Consider the following 21,476-nt stretch of genomic DNA (forward strand, 5'->3'; position numbering starts at 1 on the left):
GGAGAGACCGGTCCTTGGAGAGGGACATCATGCTTGGGAGGGTGGAGGGACAGCGCAGGAGAGGAAGGCCCTCTATGAGGTGGATTGATTCAGTGATTGGGATAATTGGGATGGGAGTGTCAGAGACAGTGTGATTGGCACAGGACAGAGAGGAGTTTAGGGCTGTTGTACATAGGGTCCCTATGAGTCGCAAACGACTCGACGGCACATAACAACAACAACAAATGACACTATGGAATGTTCTCTAACTCATGGAAGGAGGCAAACAAAATAAGAACAAATGTGCACACACGGTGTACATTCAATCAAGGAGACCACCACCACACATCCCACTGTGAGTCAGACTAGGTGTTAAAGTCAGTCCTGACCAGGGAAGATCTCTGGCTCTTGGAGTCAAGTCTCTCCATCTGTGGAATAAGCTAATTGAACCATCTGGCCTCTGGCTTTCCATGATCATGCCTGCTCCAGACTCCCCTTAGTTCTCTCATTTCCAAACCATGTCCCACTTCATTTCATCCAGGTGCAGGACTGGAAGGAGCTGGAAGAGGAATGGAAGGAACAGCTGGTAGCCCTTCAGCAGCCCAGCACCCAGCCCAGGATCCCAAGGGTTAAGATCCAGAGCAAGGGCTGGGGGGCTGGGGTCAAGGCTGGACAGACCAGAAGGCCTGGAGCTCAGGCCTTGCCTCCCCTCCCCCAATCCTGGGAACAGAAGCCACTTGTTTGGGCTGTGGCAGCCTGGCTTTGAGCTCCCTTGGCCAAAGGAACTGTGGGGTGGGGAGGAGGGCCCTGTAGAGTGGAGGGGACTTCCCTCCTGCCAGTCAGTTCCCTACGCTTGATCCACCACCAGGTCCCAAAATTCTCACAAACCTTTCACTCCTCTTTCTTTGACCCCTTTCTTTTCCTTTATTTAAACACTCACCACTGGGAGGATTTAGATTAAGATAGGCCCAATTCTTACTCCAGTATGGCCTCTCTTTAGGCACTGGGCCATAGCTTATGCCCCTATCCCACAGATGGAGAAATGGAGGCTCTGGTAAGTTTGGAAACTTGCAGATTAAGAGTGGTTGGTGGCTGCATGGAGATTCCTGGTACCAAGACACAGTGGCTCTTTATGGGCACCATCCTCACAGAACTCCAAAAAGACTCTTTCTAAGCTGTGACACTACTCAGAATTGAAAAGTTGGACAGGCAGGAGGGGTATTAAATGGAGGGAGAAAGATACATAAAAAAAAACCAACCAAGGGTTGACACGTGACATGTGAAAAAGCATATTTATTGGCAGTAAGAGCCACATGGGGGGGGTGTGTGTGAATTCTGGGAACAAAAGGAGTGCTTGAATGAAACCTGGGGACACCCTTAGCCCCTGGTGGCCTCAGCCTACCTTCACTTCACCATCCTCAGGGCTCTTCTTGGACAATCTCATCTCTCAGCCTAAGCCAGTGAGTAAGTGGGGATGCTGATCCTCAGGCTCAAGAATGGACAATTCCTAATGAGCCAAAGGACATGGAGATGAGCTGCCTACAGTGACTACTCCTCCTACCCACACCCATCTTCTTGCCATTTCTCTGACACACCACACAGTCCTGCTAAAGCACAACCTATGCTCTCCACTGGATCTTGTCACTTAACTATCAAGGTCACCGCTTCCTGGGCATTCCTAGAGTTCTAGCATCTGACACCATCTCTACACCACTATCTTCATGGCTCTACTAGAAGTCTCACCAGCAATGAGTCTGACAGATGTTTTCCCTCACTCTGAAAGTTCTCAGAGGACAGTCATCCTGCGTGTCTCAGTCCCCAGTTTACTGTGTACGTTTCCCTGAGTGTCATCACCTACCTAACCTGGAGGTCAGGCGGGGGTGGCGAGTGAATGCATATGGTGGTTGGAGTTCCACAGGCACAAAAACTATCCTTCAGGTTTGGGACCAAACAGTCACACACATACTCTAGGCTACACACTATGCCGGCAATTTCCAGTCCCAATCACTCACTCCCAGCCTGACCCCATTCCGTGAACACTGATCTCTATTTTCCAGCAAGTGGGCCAGTCAGAAGCTCCTGGGAAACCATGTCCCCATTAACTGAGGCACTGAGACCGGAAGTCGCTTACCCAAGGTCACTGGAGCCCCAGGTCCACAGCACACGGATCTTATGACTCTATAGAACTCTAGGGTCATTGAGGCCAGCGCCTTCACTTCACAGGTGGGAAAAGCAAGGGTCCCCCCAGGGCAGGCGGTCTCTGGATGCTGGGAGCCTTCGTTTCAAAAAGCAGCGCATTTGGAAGACCCCACCACGGCAGTTTGCCCTCCTCCCCACGGCCTCTGGCCCGATCACGCATCCTCAGGAAGAGAGCTCCCACAACCACCACCTGGCAGGTGAACCGACAAGGTGACCCCGAAAAGAGCGCCCGCGGAAGTGGTCGCCAGGTGGAGTCGCCGCGCGGCCTCAGTGTTTCCTTCTGCGGAATGGGGAAAGTCCGGGCCACACCTGGTGAGAGGGTAGCAGAGAGGCCCCCGGCAGCCGCACTGACCTGTTCCGAGCGAAGACTCCGCGCGGAAACCCGGGAAGCCAGCACCACCAGTGACTCAAGCAGGCGCCGCCAACTCGCGGACGGGCGACAGGCTGGGCCAGGCGCGCCCACCCCGCGGGGCTCTTCCGCCCGCCGCACGTGACGCCCGGGAGGGGGCGGGGCCCGATCGGGACACGCCCCTTCCAGGCCCCGCCCTGGCGGAGTCCCTGGTCAGCGCGCTCTCTTCGCTACCCTGAGTCACCTTAATCACTGACGCTGTTCGCCAGTCGGTCCCAGATTCCGCAGGCTCACAACTAACCCACCACTCCCTCCTTCGCCCTAAGTCTTATGCCTGTCGATACCCCTTCTCCTGGAAAGTCAGTCCCCTGAGATACGTGTGAGCAACAAGCCTCCCCCTCCTCCTGCCTGCACAGGGGTCCGACTTGGCTGAGGCTGGTGCCGCTGTTGGAGGCTAGATGATCGTGGCCGCTGATCTCCAACTCTTCCTTCCCACCAAGATTCTACCTCTCTCCTTGGGCCCCCAATCCCTCGTAACCTGTGGTGAAGAGTCTTACCCGTCACCTCGCCCAAGGACCCCTTGGATAAATGTGCAGTTTTTGTGTGTCTGTCCTTCGAACATACACATGGATGAGGGCCAGAAGCTCGATAGGCTAAACTCTCCATCTAGGTAGGGCATCTCTGGTGCTAATCAAAACACAGACAGTAACTTCTTAGGGTATCTGTTTCTCTATATGTCCAATAGGGATATTCAGGGAAAAGGTATCATTAGAATGAGGTAGAGAATTAGCTCAAAAGGAGAAAAGACTCATTAACTTGAGCACCTATTTCATGTCAGGGTCAGTACTGAGCCATTTATTCCTTTTATAAGCTTGAAGACAAATATTATCCTAGTTTAAGGATTCCGACCCTGGGGCTCCAAGAGGTTACAAGACTTGCCCAAAGTTAGGAAGCCAGTAAGGTGCAAATCTAAAATTAGAATCCAAGTCTTGATGAGTTGCAAAATCTTGCTCATCCCCATTGGCTGTTTGCTCCTCTGAGAGTCAACTCATTATAAAATAGTAACTTCTGGAGGAGAGACTTCCAGAGAGGTGAGGACTGAGCCAGACGTTGAGTGGAACTTCCCTGCGGCTAGTTCAGATGAAGAGCAGAACACTGACAGAAGGGAAGGCACGGACCTTCCTCTAGACCTGACAGAGGAGTATCCCTTAGGCAGCAGAGGGCGCCTGGAAGCCACGGAGGACCCAGCATCGCTAAGACCTCAAGGCAGCTGGGCAGAGCACTGACCAAGGGTTAAGAGTCCCACTTGTGTTGGGACGAACCTGAAGCCTTCAAAAGGGAACTCTGGTGGCCTCACTGCTAACTCAAAGCCTCCGCTCTCTGGCCATTTTAATCCACCAGCAGCTGTTTAGGAGAAAGCTAGGCATTCTCCTCTCATCTAATTTATAGCCTCAGAAACCAATGGAGTCTCAGCTGCAAATAAGTTCTGAATAGATAGCAATGAATTTTGAGCTTTGAGACTTCAAGGCTCACAGGACTTGATTCCAAGGAGATTAATGGCACTGAGCTGCCCAGCATTTCTCTTCCAGAACAGAGGCTGCCTCAACATCCCCTCTGAGCCCTGTGAACCGAGATCTTTCCCCTCCCTTCTGTGATGATGAGCGAGCATCAGGCCCACAGTCCAAAGCACTGAGCCAGAGATCACATATTACAGCCCTGTACTCCTTATCTTAGAACAGTAAAGATAACCAAATAGCTTGTGGTCAGTGGCAAAATGAGCATGCCACAAGGACAGGTAGGTGGAGAGGGCTGAAAAGTAAACTAATGAACAGACACAGAGAGAAAGGAAGGGACAAAAAACGGCCAGGTGCAGGGGGTGACAACCCCTCAAGCTACACACTTGGAAATGAGTGGGTGCTAAAAGGAGCAAAGACCAGGTGAGCATCAATAAAATCAACAAAATTAACTGTGGGTGGTAGGGTTTAGGGCTGTGGTGGTGCCTCAGGCAGGTGAGAAGCAGGCGGCGCAGTGATGAGCCAGCAAAGGCTGTGGGATCATTTATTGGGGCTGTGTCCAGGACGGCCGCTCTGCACGCCTGGGTCTGAGCCCCATGCCCCCAAGAAGTGTGGGGAGGGGGATGAGGAGGGTGCTGGAGGATGTGCCCATGCCCCAGCTCGCCCACAGGTCCTTTCTGGGTCCCTGCCGTGGTGCTATGCTCAGGTGAGCGAGGTGTCGTCGTCGCTGCCCTCGCCTCCTGCGCCGCCAGTGCGCTCTTCCCGGCTCTCCGACACGGCGCTTTCGTCGATGTTCTCCAGTGAGTCCGCGTGCTGCACTGAGAGCTCCGACAGCGCCAGGCTGGGCAACGGGCTCTGCTCTGGGTGCAGCCAGGGTTTGAAGTGTGGCTGGTGCTTCTGTTTCCACTCAGGGTACTTGACGCACGCTTTATACATTTTCTTCATAGCCTGCGGGACCACAGCCCCACCAGTTAGTGATGGCTTAAGTCTTCTCTCCAACCCACCTCCCTTGGCCTGCAGGGGTCCAGCCCACAGCCTCCTAATGCCGAAATTTCTTAACTCCACCCTTCACCTTTAACCCCGCCCCCACCCTGATTCCCAGGCCTCGCTCCTGACTCCAAGCTTTGGTCTTTTAGCCTCCAGGAAGTTTCAATACTGCTCACCTTAGGCGCCAGGAACTGAGAAGATTTATTCACCACCCACTTGGGTAAAGAGCCTGTGAGGGCAGGAAAGGGTGGTGGAGAGACAAAGGGAGAAGCAGACTCAGGAACCCAGATTCCACTCATCACATACAGCTGCCCCCTCCTTGCAGACTGTGGTCTCCCCCTTCTCCTGGGGAGGGGCCATATATGAGCAGGCCTTCTTCAGCTTCACTCTTTCTACCTCAGACTAAGGGTCCCGGGGTCAGCCTCATCCTCATCCCCTGCTAAGTCCCAGAAAGCTTCAAGGAAGGATCCTAAGTGGCCACAGTCTGTGTGTGAGTTGAAATCCGTAGAGCTCTAGCCTGTCACCTCCCTCCCCTCGCACTGACATCCCTTCACACTGACAATACTTTCCCAAAGCTCAGTTCCTCTTCTGCCTATCTGTCCTTCCAAGCACTTTTCCCTAGAAAGCCTCCAGGCCTACACTGCTCTCCAACCTATTTCCAATTGTCTGCTTTGTCTTTGAAATGTAACCTACTCAACACTGCTCCAGGGAGGGACACCCAGGCCTGAATCCCTTCCACCCTGCAAGGGCCAGGGCATATAGGGGCAAAGATGCTCAAGGCATACCCATCTTGTAGTCATTCATTCACTCATTCACTCCACAGCCACTCAGTAACACCAATCCTGGGCCAGCTCTGGGGACTGAGAGGAACTCAGCAGAGATCCATCAGAAGCAAGGAGCCACTGATTCCACTGAGGGATCAGGTGGAGAGGAGCCACTGATTCCACTGAGGGATCAGGTGGAGAGAGATGACATCTCAAACAGATCCAGAGGGATGAGTAAGTTTGCCTGGAGGAAAAGGTTGGAGAGGTGCTCCTAGGTTTAAGGAAAGGGGCAACTTGACAGGAAGATGGGAAAGTCTTAGGTATGAGGAGGGATAGGGGACTTGATTCTGAGGGCAATAGGGAGTCACCAGAAGAATTTTTAAGCAGAGTCAAGTCATGAGCAGACAACTGCTTTTGAAAACTTTCTCTTGTGACTGGTATAGACAGAAAAGGTAGCCATGACTGTATAGAGAACAGATTCAGAAGATATTCAGGAAGGTAGAATCAGTAAGAATTGATGCCTGGATTTGGAAGCTGAGGCAGGAGGAGGAACCACAGATGACTTCCAGGCCCTTGGCATGGGTGAGTCATGAGGAGGAGGGGCAGGTTAGTGAAGAAGCACTCAGTCTAAGTGCCTAGAAGCCATTCTGAGGGAAGTCCAGAAAGCTGATGGCCACAGGGCTATGGACCTCAAGAGAGAGACACTGGGGTCATCTCACCACCAAAGTCATGGGAACAGCTTAGCCCTCCCAAGGAAGCAAGAACTGAGGCCTGGAAAACCTCAGATCTCTAGGATGGGCCGAGGATAGTACCCAGCAAAGCAGATAGGGTGAGAGCAGCCAGGAAGCAGAGAGTAGCTCAGAGCATGGGATGTGGGGCCAGGAAAAGAGAGGGTATCGAGCTTTCTCAGTGGAGTCATGCCCACCAGTTGGTCCATGCTTTTCAAACTTTAGTTCAAATGATGTTTATAATGGAGATGCCCCAAGACACAAAAAAGCCCTTAGCAGATGCCCTTCTGGATCCCTAATGGATTGAGTCCCATCCCCTGTTATACAGGGATGGATCCCACAATAGGTTTCCAGGGCTAAGCCCTCACCTTTGGGGTCTACCTGAGCCAGGTAGGTGATGACGCAGCTCTTGGGCCCCGTGCTCTGGATGAGGTAGCCCGTCTGGATGGACACAGCTCGGACCAAGTCTTTCCGAGGCGGGTATTTCTAGGGATGGAAGGCACAGGGAGGTGAGACTTGGGGTGGGGGCAGAAGTGGTGTATTTTTGAACACACACCACACCCGTATGCGCACACATGCACACACACTCCCCACTGGTTAGCTCTTATCTTTTATCCCCTTTAATCTTTATGAGGACAGACCTAATGCTGGTGTGAGGGGTAGGTCACATTTGCACCTTGAAGTCTTTCTTCATTCCTCTCAGGGAAGGGGTAGGTCACATTTGCACCTTGAAGTCTTTCTTCATTCCTCTCAGGGAAGCCTCCATCGGGGGTCAGACCTCATAGTCATGAACACTCAGACACTCACTCTTGCCTAGGCCAGCTGTACCTGCCTGTGAGTCCTGCGCATGGAGACCAAGGGCCCAGCCTCATGGAGAGCCAGAGGACCCGCCTCTCACCTCTTGTTCTCCTTTCCTGGCTAAGCCTTCCCCAGAGCATAGCTTACCAAAATGGGTCCATCCTACCCCTTTGCCCACAGTGAGAGCTCACACTACCCTCTCCTGACCTATCTAAGAACTCCAGTAGAGAATGGGAGCCATACCTTCATGGTACAGCAGGGAAATTGAGGCGCAGAGGAGCCCATACCTGGCCCTGAGTTATAGGGAAGTCATGGTTGAAGCCATGGGCCTCCCGCTAGGCTGTGCTGGCACAGCTCTCACACCTTCCCCTGGCACCCAAATGGAGAGGGCAGGCCAACTCACAGGATGTTTGACTGAGTAGTTCATAATGATGTAATCAGCACCCATGGGGAGCCAGGAGCGGAGGGTGATGACATCACGGTTCTTCAGGGGCTTTGGACACCTCCCTGTGGAGTGTAAGGGACAGTGTCAGCCAGACCACTGGCCCAGTTGCTTAAAAGGCACTCGAGAGTGCAAAGGTCTGACAGGGGACCGGAGGACAGACAGGGAGAGAAAAGATGTGAAGGAGGACAGACAGAAGCTAGAGATATGAAGATACCTAGTTAACTGCCAGGGTCCCCTCTACCTGATTTAAACAGACATCTCCATCCATCAGACCGCAGTCTCAGAGCTGGAACTAGGGAATAGGAAACCTCTTCCACATTGTCTCTAGCCTGTTGAGGTTTTTTTTTTTTTTTCTTCCCCCCTTTCACCTCTACTCTTAACAACCTCACACAGCCCCTCCCTGGTTGGACTGTTTGTATATAGGCATGTGAGTGTACGAGAGGACCGCGGTATTACTATGTGTGCACATGATTGTGGGTAGGCATGTGCAAAATGTGTTTTTATGTGAATGAATGTATGTGAGTATACAAGTGAATGTGTTCAAGTGTTTGTCAGTGTACAAGGAGATCATGGAAGATTATGGAGCTCTCCCTGGGGGAAACCCTCCCCAGGACAACCCTACACCCCAGCATTCAGGACCCTGAGCAGTGTGACCACAAGGAGGAGAGGTGGAAGGAGGCAGCTCAGCATGAGGCCCGGGGATCAGCATGCTGTGCTTGCTCACAAGAGTAATAGCCCACGTCTGCGTTGACCGTCAAGCGGGCGATGTCAAAGGTCTCAATGACGTTGCTGTCCCACTTCTTTCGGTACTCGATGTCATGTAAAACGTCGTATAGTGTCTCAGCTGGCACATCACGGCACTCCATCCGGCACTGCAGACAGACATATGGGTTTCCAGAGTCACAAAAAACTCAGAAACAAGGTATGTGGGAGTGTCCCCAGTCCTGGGCAGGGAACCAGAGGGCAGACAGGCAGTCAGCAGAGCGGGAGGAGGAGGAGCAAGGACCTCTGAAGCCAAGATCGACCCACCTCTTTCCACAGACCTGTATAACCCCTACCAGAAGCCCCCATGTCCAATGACAAGCCTTGTGTCTGGAAACCATCTTCCACCCTCAGTTCCTTCCAGCCATCCACACCTATTCTTCCCAGTATCCTTCTCTAGGAAATCTTCCTGAAGCACCCTGCCTGCTTCCTGGGCTTCCATATACCAAGTCCCTCAATCTGTACTTCCTTCCCAGACTGAAAATTCCTCATAGGCAGAGGCTCATGGCCAATGTAACAGAGAGCCTAGCATGAACTAAAATAAATGAAATAAATGCATGAAAGAACAAGGAATGTGCCAAGGAAAGCTTCAGTGGAGTCTTTCCTCCTAGTGCTCTTCTTTTTATTTCTTTTTCCACTCAACAAATATCTTTACATTTTCACTATTTATTAGTCTTACCCTCAAAGAGCTTTCTGTCTAGGAGAGAAAACAGTAGAGCATACCTTGTTTTATTTGATCCTTATAACTCTGCCAGACAAAAAAATCCAAGGAAGAACTGGTAGATCAGAGAGTAACTTGTCCCAGGTTACTCAGTAAATTATGTAAGTAGCAGAGCTGAGATTTAATTCTGATCACAGGTCTGCAAAGCAAGTGAAAAGAGCCCAGGCTTCCCTAGATTTGCATTCAGCAAGATGAAACTCAACTCAATTAAGTGTCCTTGTTCTGTGATTTTACTTACACACACACACACACACACACAGCAGCCTAACTCCCATGACCAAGTTCCCTTGGGCAAATAGACAAGGTTTTTGGTTTAAAAAGGTCTCTCAGAACTGGGCTTTTATAGGATGCCAATAGACCGCAAACACATTACTTTTTATTTACAAGGTGATACACACTATGGAGCATCCCATTGCTTTCCCTTATCCCAGGTTTAGGGAGCTCTGCTGGCCTAGTGGGAAAGAAGCCGTGCTGCCAACCCAAAAGCACATGGTTCAAATCCAACCAATCTCCAAGAAAGAAAAATGGTCAATTTCTTCTCATGCAGTTTATAGCTTCTGAAAACCCACTGGAGAGTCAGCTATGAGTCGGTTCCTATTTCATAGTAGTGAGTTGAATTTTTGTGTTGAATCCAAAAGTAGGTCTTGGAAGCACTAATGTTGCCACAAGAAGCACACACCAGCATTCATTGGGCCTTACAGGTACCACTGGACTCGGCGAGTCTTATACATAACTTTAGTTTCCAGCACACCCAGAGAACAGAAGGACAAGCTCAGTGACACTATGAAAAGAAAACCAGATAGTGAGGCATTCTGCAGGCCTAAAAGCTCATTTCTTCATTGAACCAAAAATAGAAAAGAAACTGAGAGACTTACAAGATACAACAACCAGAAAGTAAAGCATGGTCCAGGATTTGAAATGGTTTGGACATACCAACTAGAAGGGATATCTTGAGGATAGCTGGAAAAACACAAATATAGTTTGAGTATTAGTCTATCCTATCCAAATTAAAAAACCATCTCAGGAACAGATTTGAGGCTTTGAACACTAATGAGTGAAAGCCACTTGAGCTATGGGAGGATATCAAGAATATTATCCATGAAGAATGCAAAAGGTCATCACAAAGACAGAGCATTAGAAAAGACCAAGATGGATGTTGGAAGAGACTGTAAATATTGCACTAGAGCACTGAGAAACCAAAGCAAAGGGAAGAAATCAAGATGTTAAGGAGCTGAACAGTTTTCAAAAGGCAGCACTGGAAGACAAAGAAAAGTATTAGAATGAAAAGTGCAAAGAGCTAGAGCCAGAAAATCAAAACGGTCGAATAAGCTCAGAATTTCTTAAACTGAAGAAACAAAAGAACAAATTCAAGCCTCGAGTTGTAATACTTAAGGATGCTGTGGGCAAAGTAATGAATGATCCAGGAAGCATCAAGAGAAGATGAAAGAAGTACATAGTCACTATACCAAAAAGAACTGACTGACACAGAAGTATTTCATGGAACAACTTATGTTCAAAAAGGCAATGGTGATGAAGGAGGAAGTTCAAGTTGCTCTGAAGGAATTGGCAAAAATCAGGCCCCAGGAATTCATGGAATAGCAACTGTCATATTTCAACAAAAAGATGCAGCTCTGGAAGTGCTCACCACGCTGTGCCAAGAAATCTAAAGAGCAGCTACCTGGCCAACCAACTAGAAGAGATCCATGTTTATTCCCATTCAAAAAAAAGGGGATCCAACAGAGTGTGAAAATTGTTGAACAATATAACTAATATCAGACAAGCAAAATCCTACTGAAGATTATCCAAAAGTTTGACAGAGAACTACAAGAAATAAAAGCTGGGTTTAGAGGAGGCCATGGCATTAGAGACATCACTGCCAATGTCAGATGAACCTTGGCAGAAAGCAAGAGAGTACCAGAGGAATGTTTATCTGTGTTTCATTGACTAATCAAAGGAATTTTACTGTATGGATCACAATAAATTGTGGTTAACCTTGAGAAGAATGGGAATCCCATAACACCTGATTGTGCTGATGCAGAATCTATACTTGGATCAGGAGGTAGTCATCAGAAAAGAGCAAGGAAAACGCTGCATGGTTCAAAATCAGAAAAGGAGTACATCAGGGATGTGTCCTGTCTCCTCACCTTTTCAATCTGTATGCAGATTAGATAATTTGAGAGGCTGGACTTTGTGAGGAAGAATATGGCATCAGGGTTAGAGGAAGACTCATCAACAACCTGCATTATGCAGATGACACAACCATATTTGTTTTAACTGAGGAGGGCCTAAAGCATCTGCTGCAGAGGGTCAAGGACTAGAGTTTGCAATATGGATTGAAGGTCAACATCAAGAAAACAGATTCTCACCAAGGTACCAATTGGCAGCATCGTGAAGGATGGAAAACAGATTAAGATTATTAACAATTTCAGCATGCTTGGCTCCACAATCAAAAAACAAAGTGCACTATGGAAATCTGCTGTCAAGGACTTCTCCAGAGTAATGAAGAGCAAGGATGTCATAAGGTACACCTGATCCAGGTCATGGTCTTTGTAATTATTTGCTGTGCATCAGAGAGCTAGACAGTGACCAAAGATAACAGAAGAAGAATTGATGCCTTTGAGGTGTGGTCTTGGAAAGGAATTTTGAACATACCCTGGACCACCAAGAGAACTAACAGATCTGTCCCGGAGAGGGTGAAATCAAGCTGCTTTTTGGAGGCAAGGAGTTTGAGATTCTGTCTCACATACTTTGGGCACGTAGCCAGGAGGGACTGGTCTTTGGAGATGGATATCATGGTTGGAAGGGACAAGGGACAGCACAGGAGAGGAATACCCCAGATGAGATGGATTGACACAATAACTGAGGTAATAAGGGTAGGTGTGTCAGAGACAGTGAGATTGGCTCAGTATAGAGCAGGGTTTAGAGCTATTGTGCATAGGGTCGCTATGAGTCGTAGTTAACTCAATGGCACATAAAAACAATATATTAGATGCACTAAAAATTTACTAAAATAAAATGATGGGGATTGTTGCCCAAAACGAAGCACATTGAAAATGGAATGTAGAGGTGGGAGGGAGGGGTGGGCAGGGAGAATAGTGCAATAATGAATGAATGGAAATCCTCAGTCTCTGTAAACTTTCATTAAAATTAATAATAATAAAAGAAATTTAAAAAATGGAATGTAGAGTATAATCTCATTTAGGGAAATTATACTGCAAATGCACAGAAAGAAATAAGGAAAGAAAATCACTAATGTGTCAGCAATGGCAATCTCCAAATGATAAGAATTTAACAGTTTTGTTTTTACTAGTCTGTTTTTCTAATTTTCTAGTGTACAATACTGCTTCTTCAATAATGAAAAAAAACTGAAATAGAAATGTCCCTCTGAGATACTGTGAGCTGCACTCACCATGTGCCAGGCACTGTACTAAGTGCTATATCCACATTTCAGTTTATTCTTCCAGCAAGACTCTGAGGTATTAGCCTGATTTCAGAATTAAAGAAATTCAAGTTCAAAGAGAGCCTTGAGCATTCAGAGAATCACTGTGTAACCCTGAACAAATCATCCTCCTTCTCTCCTCCTATTTGCTCTTAAGCTCTAAGACAGGATGTGACTCAATCTCATCATTAACCCCACCTCTACTCTCATCTCCAACCCTGTGCTGAGTACAGAAGAATCAGAGGTGAATTTGAGCTTTCCTTGAGAAGTGCCCAGAAGAGACACCAACTTGGAAATGGGGCAGTACCCTAAACTGTCCAGTGAGGGGCACTAAGGAGTCAATTCTGTGTAGTGGGTGAATGATCAGGTTTCAGGATGATGGTTAGTCCAGAAGACTGGTGTTTGCCAAGTTACCCTGACATCAGTAAGGGCAAAGGAGATGAGCATGGCTTGTCGAGGGAAAAGGGGAATGAGTCCTGTCTGGTTGGAATGTCCATGCTGTAGTATAGCTTAATATGCATACTCTTCACTAACTATCTTGCTAGTTAATACTGCCTGTTTACAAGAAAGCATCTCCTGCTCAATTATTTTTCACACTAACAATGTATATCTGGTAGTTAAGTGCACTGAGGTACAAAGTGAGAGTAATGTTGGTGGTGATGGGTAAGTTAATGTGTCAGCTTGTTTGGGACATGACTCTGAGTGGTTTAGCAGTCCTGTAATGATAGACAGCCGTGTATGAATGTACTCATCCTTCATTTGTGATCATTTGTGATTGAGGTAGCCATCTTCCATTCTGATATAATGCCAATTTTCACTTAACAACCTAGTCTTTGAAACTTAACTATATTGATAAGTAAGGAAAGGGTATGTTGAAAAGCTCCCTCATTTTACATATTTTGAGGGAAATAGTTCATTCCACGGCTGAGTCAAAATATAAGATCAGCTTTAAACTCAAGCTCATTGTCATCAAGTAAATTCTGACTCATAGCAACCTTCCCTCGGGTTCCTAAAGCTGTAAATCTTCACAGAAGAAAACCACCCATTTCCCCCCCACCCATGGAGCCACTGGTGGAACTACCAGAGGTGCACAGTTCTTGGGTTAGAAGTGCAATTTACTACAGTCTACACCACGAAAGCTCCTTTGAGATATGTCCTTAATATGTTATTATATCAGAGAGTGAGGAAACATTCAAAGAATGCTAAGACCTTATCCAACAGACACAGAAGCCAGGTGTTGAAGATCTCCCCCTGGTAGGGTGAACAACTCATCTAGGTCTGCTGGAACTCACCCTATTTCAGTATTGAAAGTCTTACATCCTGGCAAAGCTTTCAGTCCTGGGCAGGATAGGATTACTGGTTGTTCATTCCACCGCAGGTCAAATTTGGGCCAATTTGTATAATAAAATAAATGACAGTAACAGACTATGAGTGACCAATTGTTGATACTTCTAGACCAGTTATAGGTTGTGAAGATGAAGGCGAGACTGGAGAACTTTTCTAGAGTGAAATATACTAATGAGGTCTGAATGAATGAACAAAGTGACAGAAGGATGTGACTGTGAGAAAGGGGTTGAGGAAGACAGCAGAGGGCAGACCTCACATCTTTAGCATCCAAACAGCTTTCTATGGAGCAGCCACACTACTGCCCAAGGACTGCATCAGACATTCAACACACACCTTTTACCCCAAATTTATAAGGTTTTTATTCCTTTACTGCAAAACAGAAATCTGAGGCTCAGGAGATTAAGCAATTTGCCCAACTCATACAGCAAGCAGGCAGTAAAGCCTGCCTTGGCAACCCAGTCTTTCTGTATTTTTTCTCATTAAGAACACTTAAGCGTGAATTCTGAGCAAACCAGAACATTTCTAAATGGAAATGTGGAAATTGGTTTGGCTTTTCAAGTCCCCAAATGTAGTATCTTGAGAGGTGAGTATACAGTTGTGACAACAAAACATCATGGCTAGATTAGGCTCTAACCTGGAGTGCCTTTTCCCTCTGGCTAGAGTCTGTGCTCAGGGGCTCAGCTGCACCCAGGGCTGGATGCACTCTGGGATGGGTCACCAGGCTCCTGGGCCAGGCCTCAAGGGCTTTGGGGGCCCCACAGCTAGGAGGTCATGCTTCTGAGGCAGCTGCAGGGGGGAAAGAACATGGTGCAACAAGACAGATGTGAGTCAGAGTGTAAACTCAGCATAATGTTTTATCTTTATAGAGGAAAACCTCAAAGGTTTTCTGGGCTGGGAAGAGGACACTGAGAATGTGAGAATCTTGGTTACTGCAGAGCGGCAAGTGAAACAAGCAAACCATGTCGCCGGGTCAGGTAAGCAAGCATCCACAAGCGTCCCTGCGCTGGGCGGCAGTCTGGCTCCAGGCCGAGCTCTTTCCACAGCCCCAGGAGGCAGCGCATCTGCGCCAAGCGGGGGAAATTACATCCGGTATTGTTTTTGCTGGCAGCCAAGGCTGCAGGCAATGGTGGGAGCTACCACACTAGGGAAGATGTAATTCTAAGAGGCCTTGGAAGGGCCAGGAGGGGGGCGGGGATAAGTCACCTGAGCGCACCTAGTGGGTGGGCCTGTGACCAGGGCCCACAACCACCGGTCACTGGGTAAGACAGTCACTCTGGAATGCTCCCCCTCCCAGAGACTGGAACTGAGGGGTTGAGGGCTGTTTTGCCAAGATGCCAAGCTATGCACCAAAGCCCTTTAAAACTTGGTGACAGCAGGAAGACTGACATGCAGCCACTTTACACTGACAAAACTCAGGCCCTGCGGGACAAGTGACTTCTGGATTGACACTAGCGAAACTAAAGGCTGTGTCCCTGCACTCTACTTTCTCCAAATTTCCATGAAGTGGAGATCAAGAATTCCACAGACCCCTGTGACCAATACCTGTCCCCTTTCCCAATGCCAATCCCTACAGATCAGTAGTCAGAGGGACTGTACAACAAAGGTGAGTAACCCCTTCAAGCCTTGGGGTTGAGCAATCCTAGATCCAAATCACAGCTCCTCCCCTTGAGCACAAAGATTAACTCCTCTGAGTCTTAGTTTCTTCATTTGAAAAATGGGGCTAACAAGGTTATCTAACTCATGGGGGTGTATTATATTCAGTGAGATAATACATGTAGTATGTCTAGTAGTAGCTGGTATTACAAGGGCTGAAGGTAGGAAAGCGAGCTCTGGGCCTAGTCCACAGAGAGCCGCACTATTAACCCAAAGGCTGCACCTCTCTAGCAGTTTTAATCTACCAGTAGCCCTGTACTGGAGAAAGATCAGTGATCTCCTTCCATGTGACTTATTACAGCATCTGAAAACCTGCTGGAGGGTCAACTATGATCTGGTTCTGACTCCACATAACAACAACAAAGCAGCTCCTTGGGAGTAAGAAGGTAGTCATCTCCCATGTGATTTACAACTTTAGGAAACCACTGAGGGCCAGCTATGAGTTGCTTCCAACTCAACAGCAATGAGTTTTTGAAGAAGTAGGAAAGGTGAGGGAAGAAGAGGTGGATGAAGCACGCTTGCACTGGTTTCCAGTCACCTTCCACAGAGCTAAGGCTACATCAAATTTGCATGTGTCTCCCTATATTTTGTACCCTACACACCTCTCTTTCTCAATTCAGCTCTTCCATTCAATTCACTGCTATCAGAAGCTGCTGGCACTAGACCTGCAACTGGGCAGTAGGGACCCCAGAGGCAGATTTTGCTTTGATTCCTGAAGAGTTTCTTCAAGTGGAGAGGTAAAGAAAGACTCAAATGCAGAAAAATCTCAATACAAACAAGCAGGGCTGAGAGAGAGAAGCACATAGGAACTGTGGAAGCAAAGGTGAATGAACTTACAAGGATAAGGAGCTGAACAAGTGAAAGCAAGAAGGGCATTTCAGGCAAAAGGACTAAGTGGGTGTTAAGGCCTAGAGGCTTAAGTAATTAAATACAGAGCAAGGTCCAATGCTCAAACTGTGTCTCACTCTACCACTCATCTCTCTCCTCCTATCCCTTACCCTGTGGGAGGTCAGAGTGTCAGCACTGGGGGTGGGGGTTGGTGGCAGAGCAACCATCTCTCCCTGAGACCCCAGAAAGTAGCCAATCTGAGAAAAGGGGAAAGAAGTGAGGCTACCTCCATGAGACAGTGTCTGGACTTGAGGGACAAAGACTAGTCAATAAAAATTAAACTGATACACAAACAGGTGGATTTCAGTCTCAACCTCAGACCCTCAAAAGCAGTGATGTGTGTCTCCAATGCTTTTGGTCTAATTAATAACCTTTGTTATGCAAATAATACAACCTTGCTTGCTAAAAGTAAGGAAGACTTGAAACACTTGCTACACAAGATCAAACACTTCAGTCTCAATGTCAAGAAAATAAAAATTCTCACCACTGGACCAATAGGCAACATCAAGATAGATAGAGACAAGACTGAAACTATCAATGACTTCATCCCAGTGTACTGAATCTACAATCAATACACTTCGTACCAGCAGTCAGATCTGGAAATATATTGCACTGGGAAAATCTGTAGTCGGGGACCTCTCCAAATTATTGAGGAGCAATGATGTTAGTTTAAAGACTAAGGTATGCCTGATTCAGATCATGGTCTTTTCAATCACTTGCTATACTGCTGATAGCTGAACAATGAATAGGATAACTGAAGAAGAATTGATAGTTTTGAGTTGTGGTTTTGGAGAAGAGTACTGAATATCCCATGTACTACCAAAAGAATAAACAGATATGTCTTGGAGAAGGTGTAGCCAGAGTTCTCCTTGGAGGCAAGGATGGTGAAGCTTTGTCTCACATACTTTGGGCATGTTGCTAGAAAAGGCTCTTTCTTGGAGAACGACATCATGCTTGAAAAAGTGAGGGGACAGCAAAAGAGAGGAAGAGCCTCAATTAACACAGTGACTACAGTGATGGGCTTGAATGTGTCAGATTGTGAGGTTGGCACAGGAGGACAGGGTTCAGAACTGTTGTTCACAGGGTTGCCATGAGTTATATTCAACTCAATGACACCTAACAACAATAACATGGGATTTATATGGCACAGATTATCCAAGCCCTTGGAACCCAGGAGTTGGCCTTGTCTACCCTCATCCTTTCTTCAGGTTCCACTGTGGAAACTGAGGTCTAGGAAAGGGTCAGGGGTTCCCTTGGGCTCTAAAACACCCCACTAGCTCTAAAACATCCCACCGGCTTTAAAACATCCCACTGGCTAGGCTAGCTAAACTGACTTTTCACTTTTCATATTACATTTCAGCAGACTGTCTTTTAAAGAGGATAACTATTAAATAAATCGCACTTTTTCACCAGAACCATATTCAAATAAGAGGAAGAGTTCACAACTAGGGACAGGGTATCAAATTACTCATAGAACTGTCCAGCAATCACAATTTCAATAACCATTACCATGTATCCCAAATTACTAACCAACTCATCATCCTATAAAAGGAGGCAGGAGCACCAAGGACTACGCAGGGGCAAAATTTAATTGTCACCAAACCACACCTACCAACTTGCCAAGAGCACCTAGCTAGGTCTTCTGCAGATATCAGTTCAAATCCTAACAACTCAGTATCATGGTCCTCATTTTATAGAAGTGGCAACTGAGGTCTAGAGAGGAACAATGACTGACCAAGGTCATATGGCTAAAAAGTGATAGAGCAGAGAACTAAAGCCTAGCAGTGTGTTAGACCATAATATGGCACAACTTTCCATTACCTTTACCAATGTGCAGAACTAGCACAGATAATTCAAATATGCTAACAATCGGAGACTAAGTTAATCAACAGTTATTTAGATCCACCAAGGCAGTGTTTGACATCCTGCTTTAGTGAGCAGTGATAGGTCTCAACAGCTTGAGGGAAAGAATCTAAAGTGCAAGTATTGGTCTCCCCTGTCAAGAACAAAGAAGAGGGAAGAAAAACAAAGGTGCATAGAAACAATTAATCCAAAGGACGAATGGACTGCTCCATCCTTAACCTCCATGACCTTGTGACCCATTTAGAGGAACTAAATGGTGCCTGGGTACCACTACTTACCACTATTGAAGGAATCACAACACAATGCCCTGGATAGAATGGGGGAGGGGGAGGTTGTGGAACAAAACTTAGAAACATGAAAATGGCCAGGCTTACTAGTGGAACTCCCAAGACTATGGCCCTGTTAGAGTGGACTAGCTGGAACAAAACTCGCGCCTGTGGCTCAGCTTGCAACTGAACAACAGACCTATAAAGTGAACTATGGTGAATTAGTCTATAACATGTGCTGCTAACCCAGGCTTGTTGAGATAAAGATGAGCAACCTCCTCCCATTAAGATTTATAGTCTTGGAAACTCAGTGGAAGTTGCTGGGAGTCAAAACTGACTAGCTGATAGTGTGAGGTACATAAATAGGAGAATAATAACACCATGGAGGCACTCAATCCTTAGAAAAACCAACCATATAAGGTCAAATGGGCAAGGTAAAAGGTTGAATGGAAATAAGAATTACAGGAAGAAAGTGAATATACCTTGATTACACTGTTGCTAATGTTGTTGTGTGACACTGAGCCAGAAGTGACTCACAGCAGACCCTCAGGTTTTTAGAGGCAGTAAATCACCTGGCAGGAGACAGCCCATCCTTCTCCAGCAGAGCAGCTTGTGGATTCAAACCACATGCCTTTGGGATTGCAGCACAGCTTCTAATCACAAGGCCACCAGAGCTCCCTGGCTACACCGTGGGTATTATAATTAAAGTTATAAAACAAAATGTGCATGAATGGCTGAAAGCTAATTTGCTTTGTAAACTTTCACTTAAGTCAGAATAAAAATAATAAAAATAAAAGAGGAAGACCTTCAACCAGGTGGATTGATACAGTGACTGCTGCAATGGGCTCTTGTGTGTCAGGAAGTGTGAGGATGGCACAGGACAGAGCAGGGTTCAGATCTTTTGTTCATAGGATCACTATGAGTCATCCTCAACTCGACGGCACCTAACAACATCAACAACATGCAGTGTTCATCAGACTTGGAAGGGTTTACTGACCATGGAGTCTAAAACCATGGATTCTTCTTCTGACTCAATCTCAGATCTCAGTGGGATATAAAAGCAGGGACAGGCTTTGCAGAAATCCAGCACTGGGCTCTGCTCCTTCAAGCCCTCTTGTAGGGGCCTCAGGCCATCCACTATCTCAGGAGGCCCAGCCAGTTCCCACATGCTCACAGTTTACATGGCAGTTCCAGAGGCTATAATGTATGGCTTGGACTATGTTGTGGCTTGGCAACATATTTTAGCTCTGAATGCCAGTATCTTCATCAGTCAAACAGTGACAATCATCCCTCAGAGTGGTCCTATTAGAATTAAGTAAGACTTGAACGAAAAGCCCTTGGCAGCAGCTAGCTGCCAGCCTCGCATTGCCAGCACCAGGCTTCAGCAGCTTCATCTGCCTTCTCAGTCCCTGAGGAGAGCACTTTCTTGCTAGTCCCCAAAAGGCGACACACAGAAAAACTAGCAACAAAGATTTTGTTGTTGTTTGTTTTTTAAGATGCCTCAGATCTTGAATAGGGTGGGTGGGCAAGAAAGGATGATGGATGTTTGACTCTAAAGTCCTGTACAAACCCACCCACTGTTCCTTCACAGCCCAAAGTCTGGCAAGGCACTCATGTTGTCAGAGAGGAAGACAAGGCTTTGGAGGATGCAAAGTCAGGCCTGGGGGCCACAGCTGTACATAGAGGTCAACTCTTGATTTCCCTGTTCCCAGTTCTCCTCCCCAGGGCCCTCTCCTCTGTTTCCTTCCAGAGCAGAGCCTTTAAGAGAGGCCTTTGGCCTTTGATTGCCAGAATAGAGATCCCCAAGTCCTTTGCCCAACTTCGTGCGCCTGCCCAAACAAAGGCACTTGCAGTGGGGGCCAGGCCAGTGTATAGCGTAGAGGAGGTCTGCTCAGTGCTGCTGGGAGGGGTACAGAGGCACTTCCTCCTCCATACCTGCCAGAATGTCTTCCCTGGACCTCTCCTTGCTAAAACCTTTCCTGATTATATGGCTTCAAACTTCAGGGCAGCTATTCCCTTCCCATGCTTGACCTGCCCTTAAATTCTCCAGGCTGGACTCAGGGACTAACCTTCATTTTTCCCACCAGTCACTGGTATCTCCCTCTATCATGAATGAGTTAATTTGATTATGATGTGGTGGAATCTGTTCACTTCAGCATTCCTGTGCCTAATGAAGGTTCTGGTGCACAGCAGATGCTCAGTTAGTAAAGAACTGCAGCCTGAATAAGGAGAAGAGCGCCAACATTTATGCCAGTCAAATTCTGGAGGGGAAAGCGGGCGAGGTTGTAAAAGCCTCCTAGTTTTCGTAGAACTGCTTCACATGGTTTTCAAGGATGCACATTTCAGAAGCAGATTACCAAGTGTGTCTTCTCAGGAGCCTCAGCGTGTGTTCAAACTGCCAACCTTTCAGTTAGTAGTTGAGTGCTAAACCATTTGTACCATCCAGGGACTCCTGAAAACCTCCTGGACCCTGTAAATCTCCATGACACTTAAGAATGATTGTCACTGCTGCATTAGCCTCTTAGAAGATGGAGCATGAAGGAGCAGTCTCAGAAATACCAAGAGACAGGTTTGGGGAAGATTTGGTTACTTCTTAGTCTTGATAATCTAAGAGAAGTAAGTTAATATTATATGAGGTGCCAATTTATACTTAGTAAATTACCAAAAATAAATACATTTCCCCATTGCTTATAAAGCTAAAACTGCTCAATAGTGGCAGCAAAAACCGGGTTCTGCTATTCTGGGAGGCAGTTAGGCAAATATTTTTAAGAATC

General features: G+C 47.1%; 1 protein-coding gene across 1 annotated transcript in view; it reads right to left on the reverse strand.

Annotated features, from left to right (window-relative positions):
- Positions 1–4,570: 4,570 nt before the first annotated feature.
- Positions 4,571–21,476, reverse strand: part of STARD10 (StAR-related lipid transfer (START) domain containing 10) — a 28,462-nt gene continuing 11,556 nt past the window's right edge. Inside the window, exons 2-6 of the mRNA XM_006885554.1 lie at positions 8,488–8,635; positions 7,722–7,825; positions 6,889–7,006; positions 5,205–5,257; positions 4,571–4,989 (exon numbers count right to left, since the gene is read on the reverse strand). Coding sequence (XP_006885616.1) covers positions 4,744–4,989; positions 5,205–5,257; positions 6,889–7,006; positions 7,722–7,825; positions 8,488–8,635 — 669 coding nt within the window. The 3' untranslated portion in view covers positions 4,571–4,743. The remainder of the gene's footprint in view (positions 4,990–5,204; positions 5,258–6,888; positions 7,007–7,721; positions 7,826–8,487; positions 8,636–21,476) is intronic.

This window comes from Elephantulus edwardii, unplaced genomic scaffold, assembly GCF_000299155.1.
Source record: "Elephantulus edwardii isolate Elephantulus edwardi_28Jun2011 unplaced genomic scaffold, EleEdw1.0 scaffold00044, whole genome shotgun sequence".
In the NCBI taxonomy this organism is placed as follows: Eukaryota; Metazoa; Chordata; class Mammalia; order Macroscelidea; family Macroscelididae; genus Elephantulus; species Elephantulus edwardii.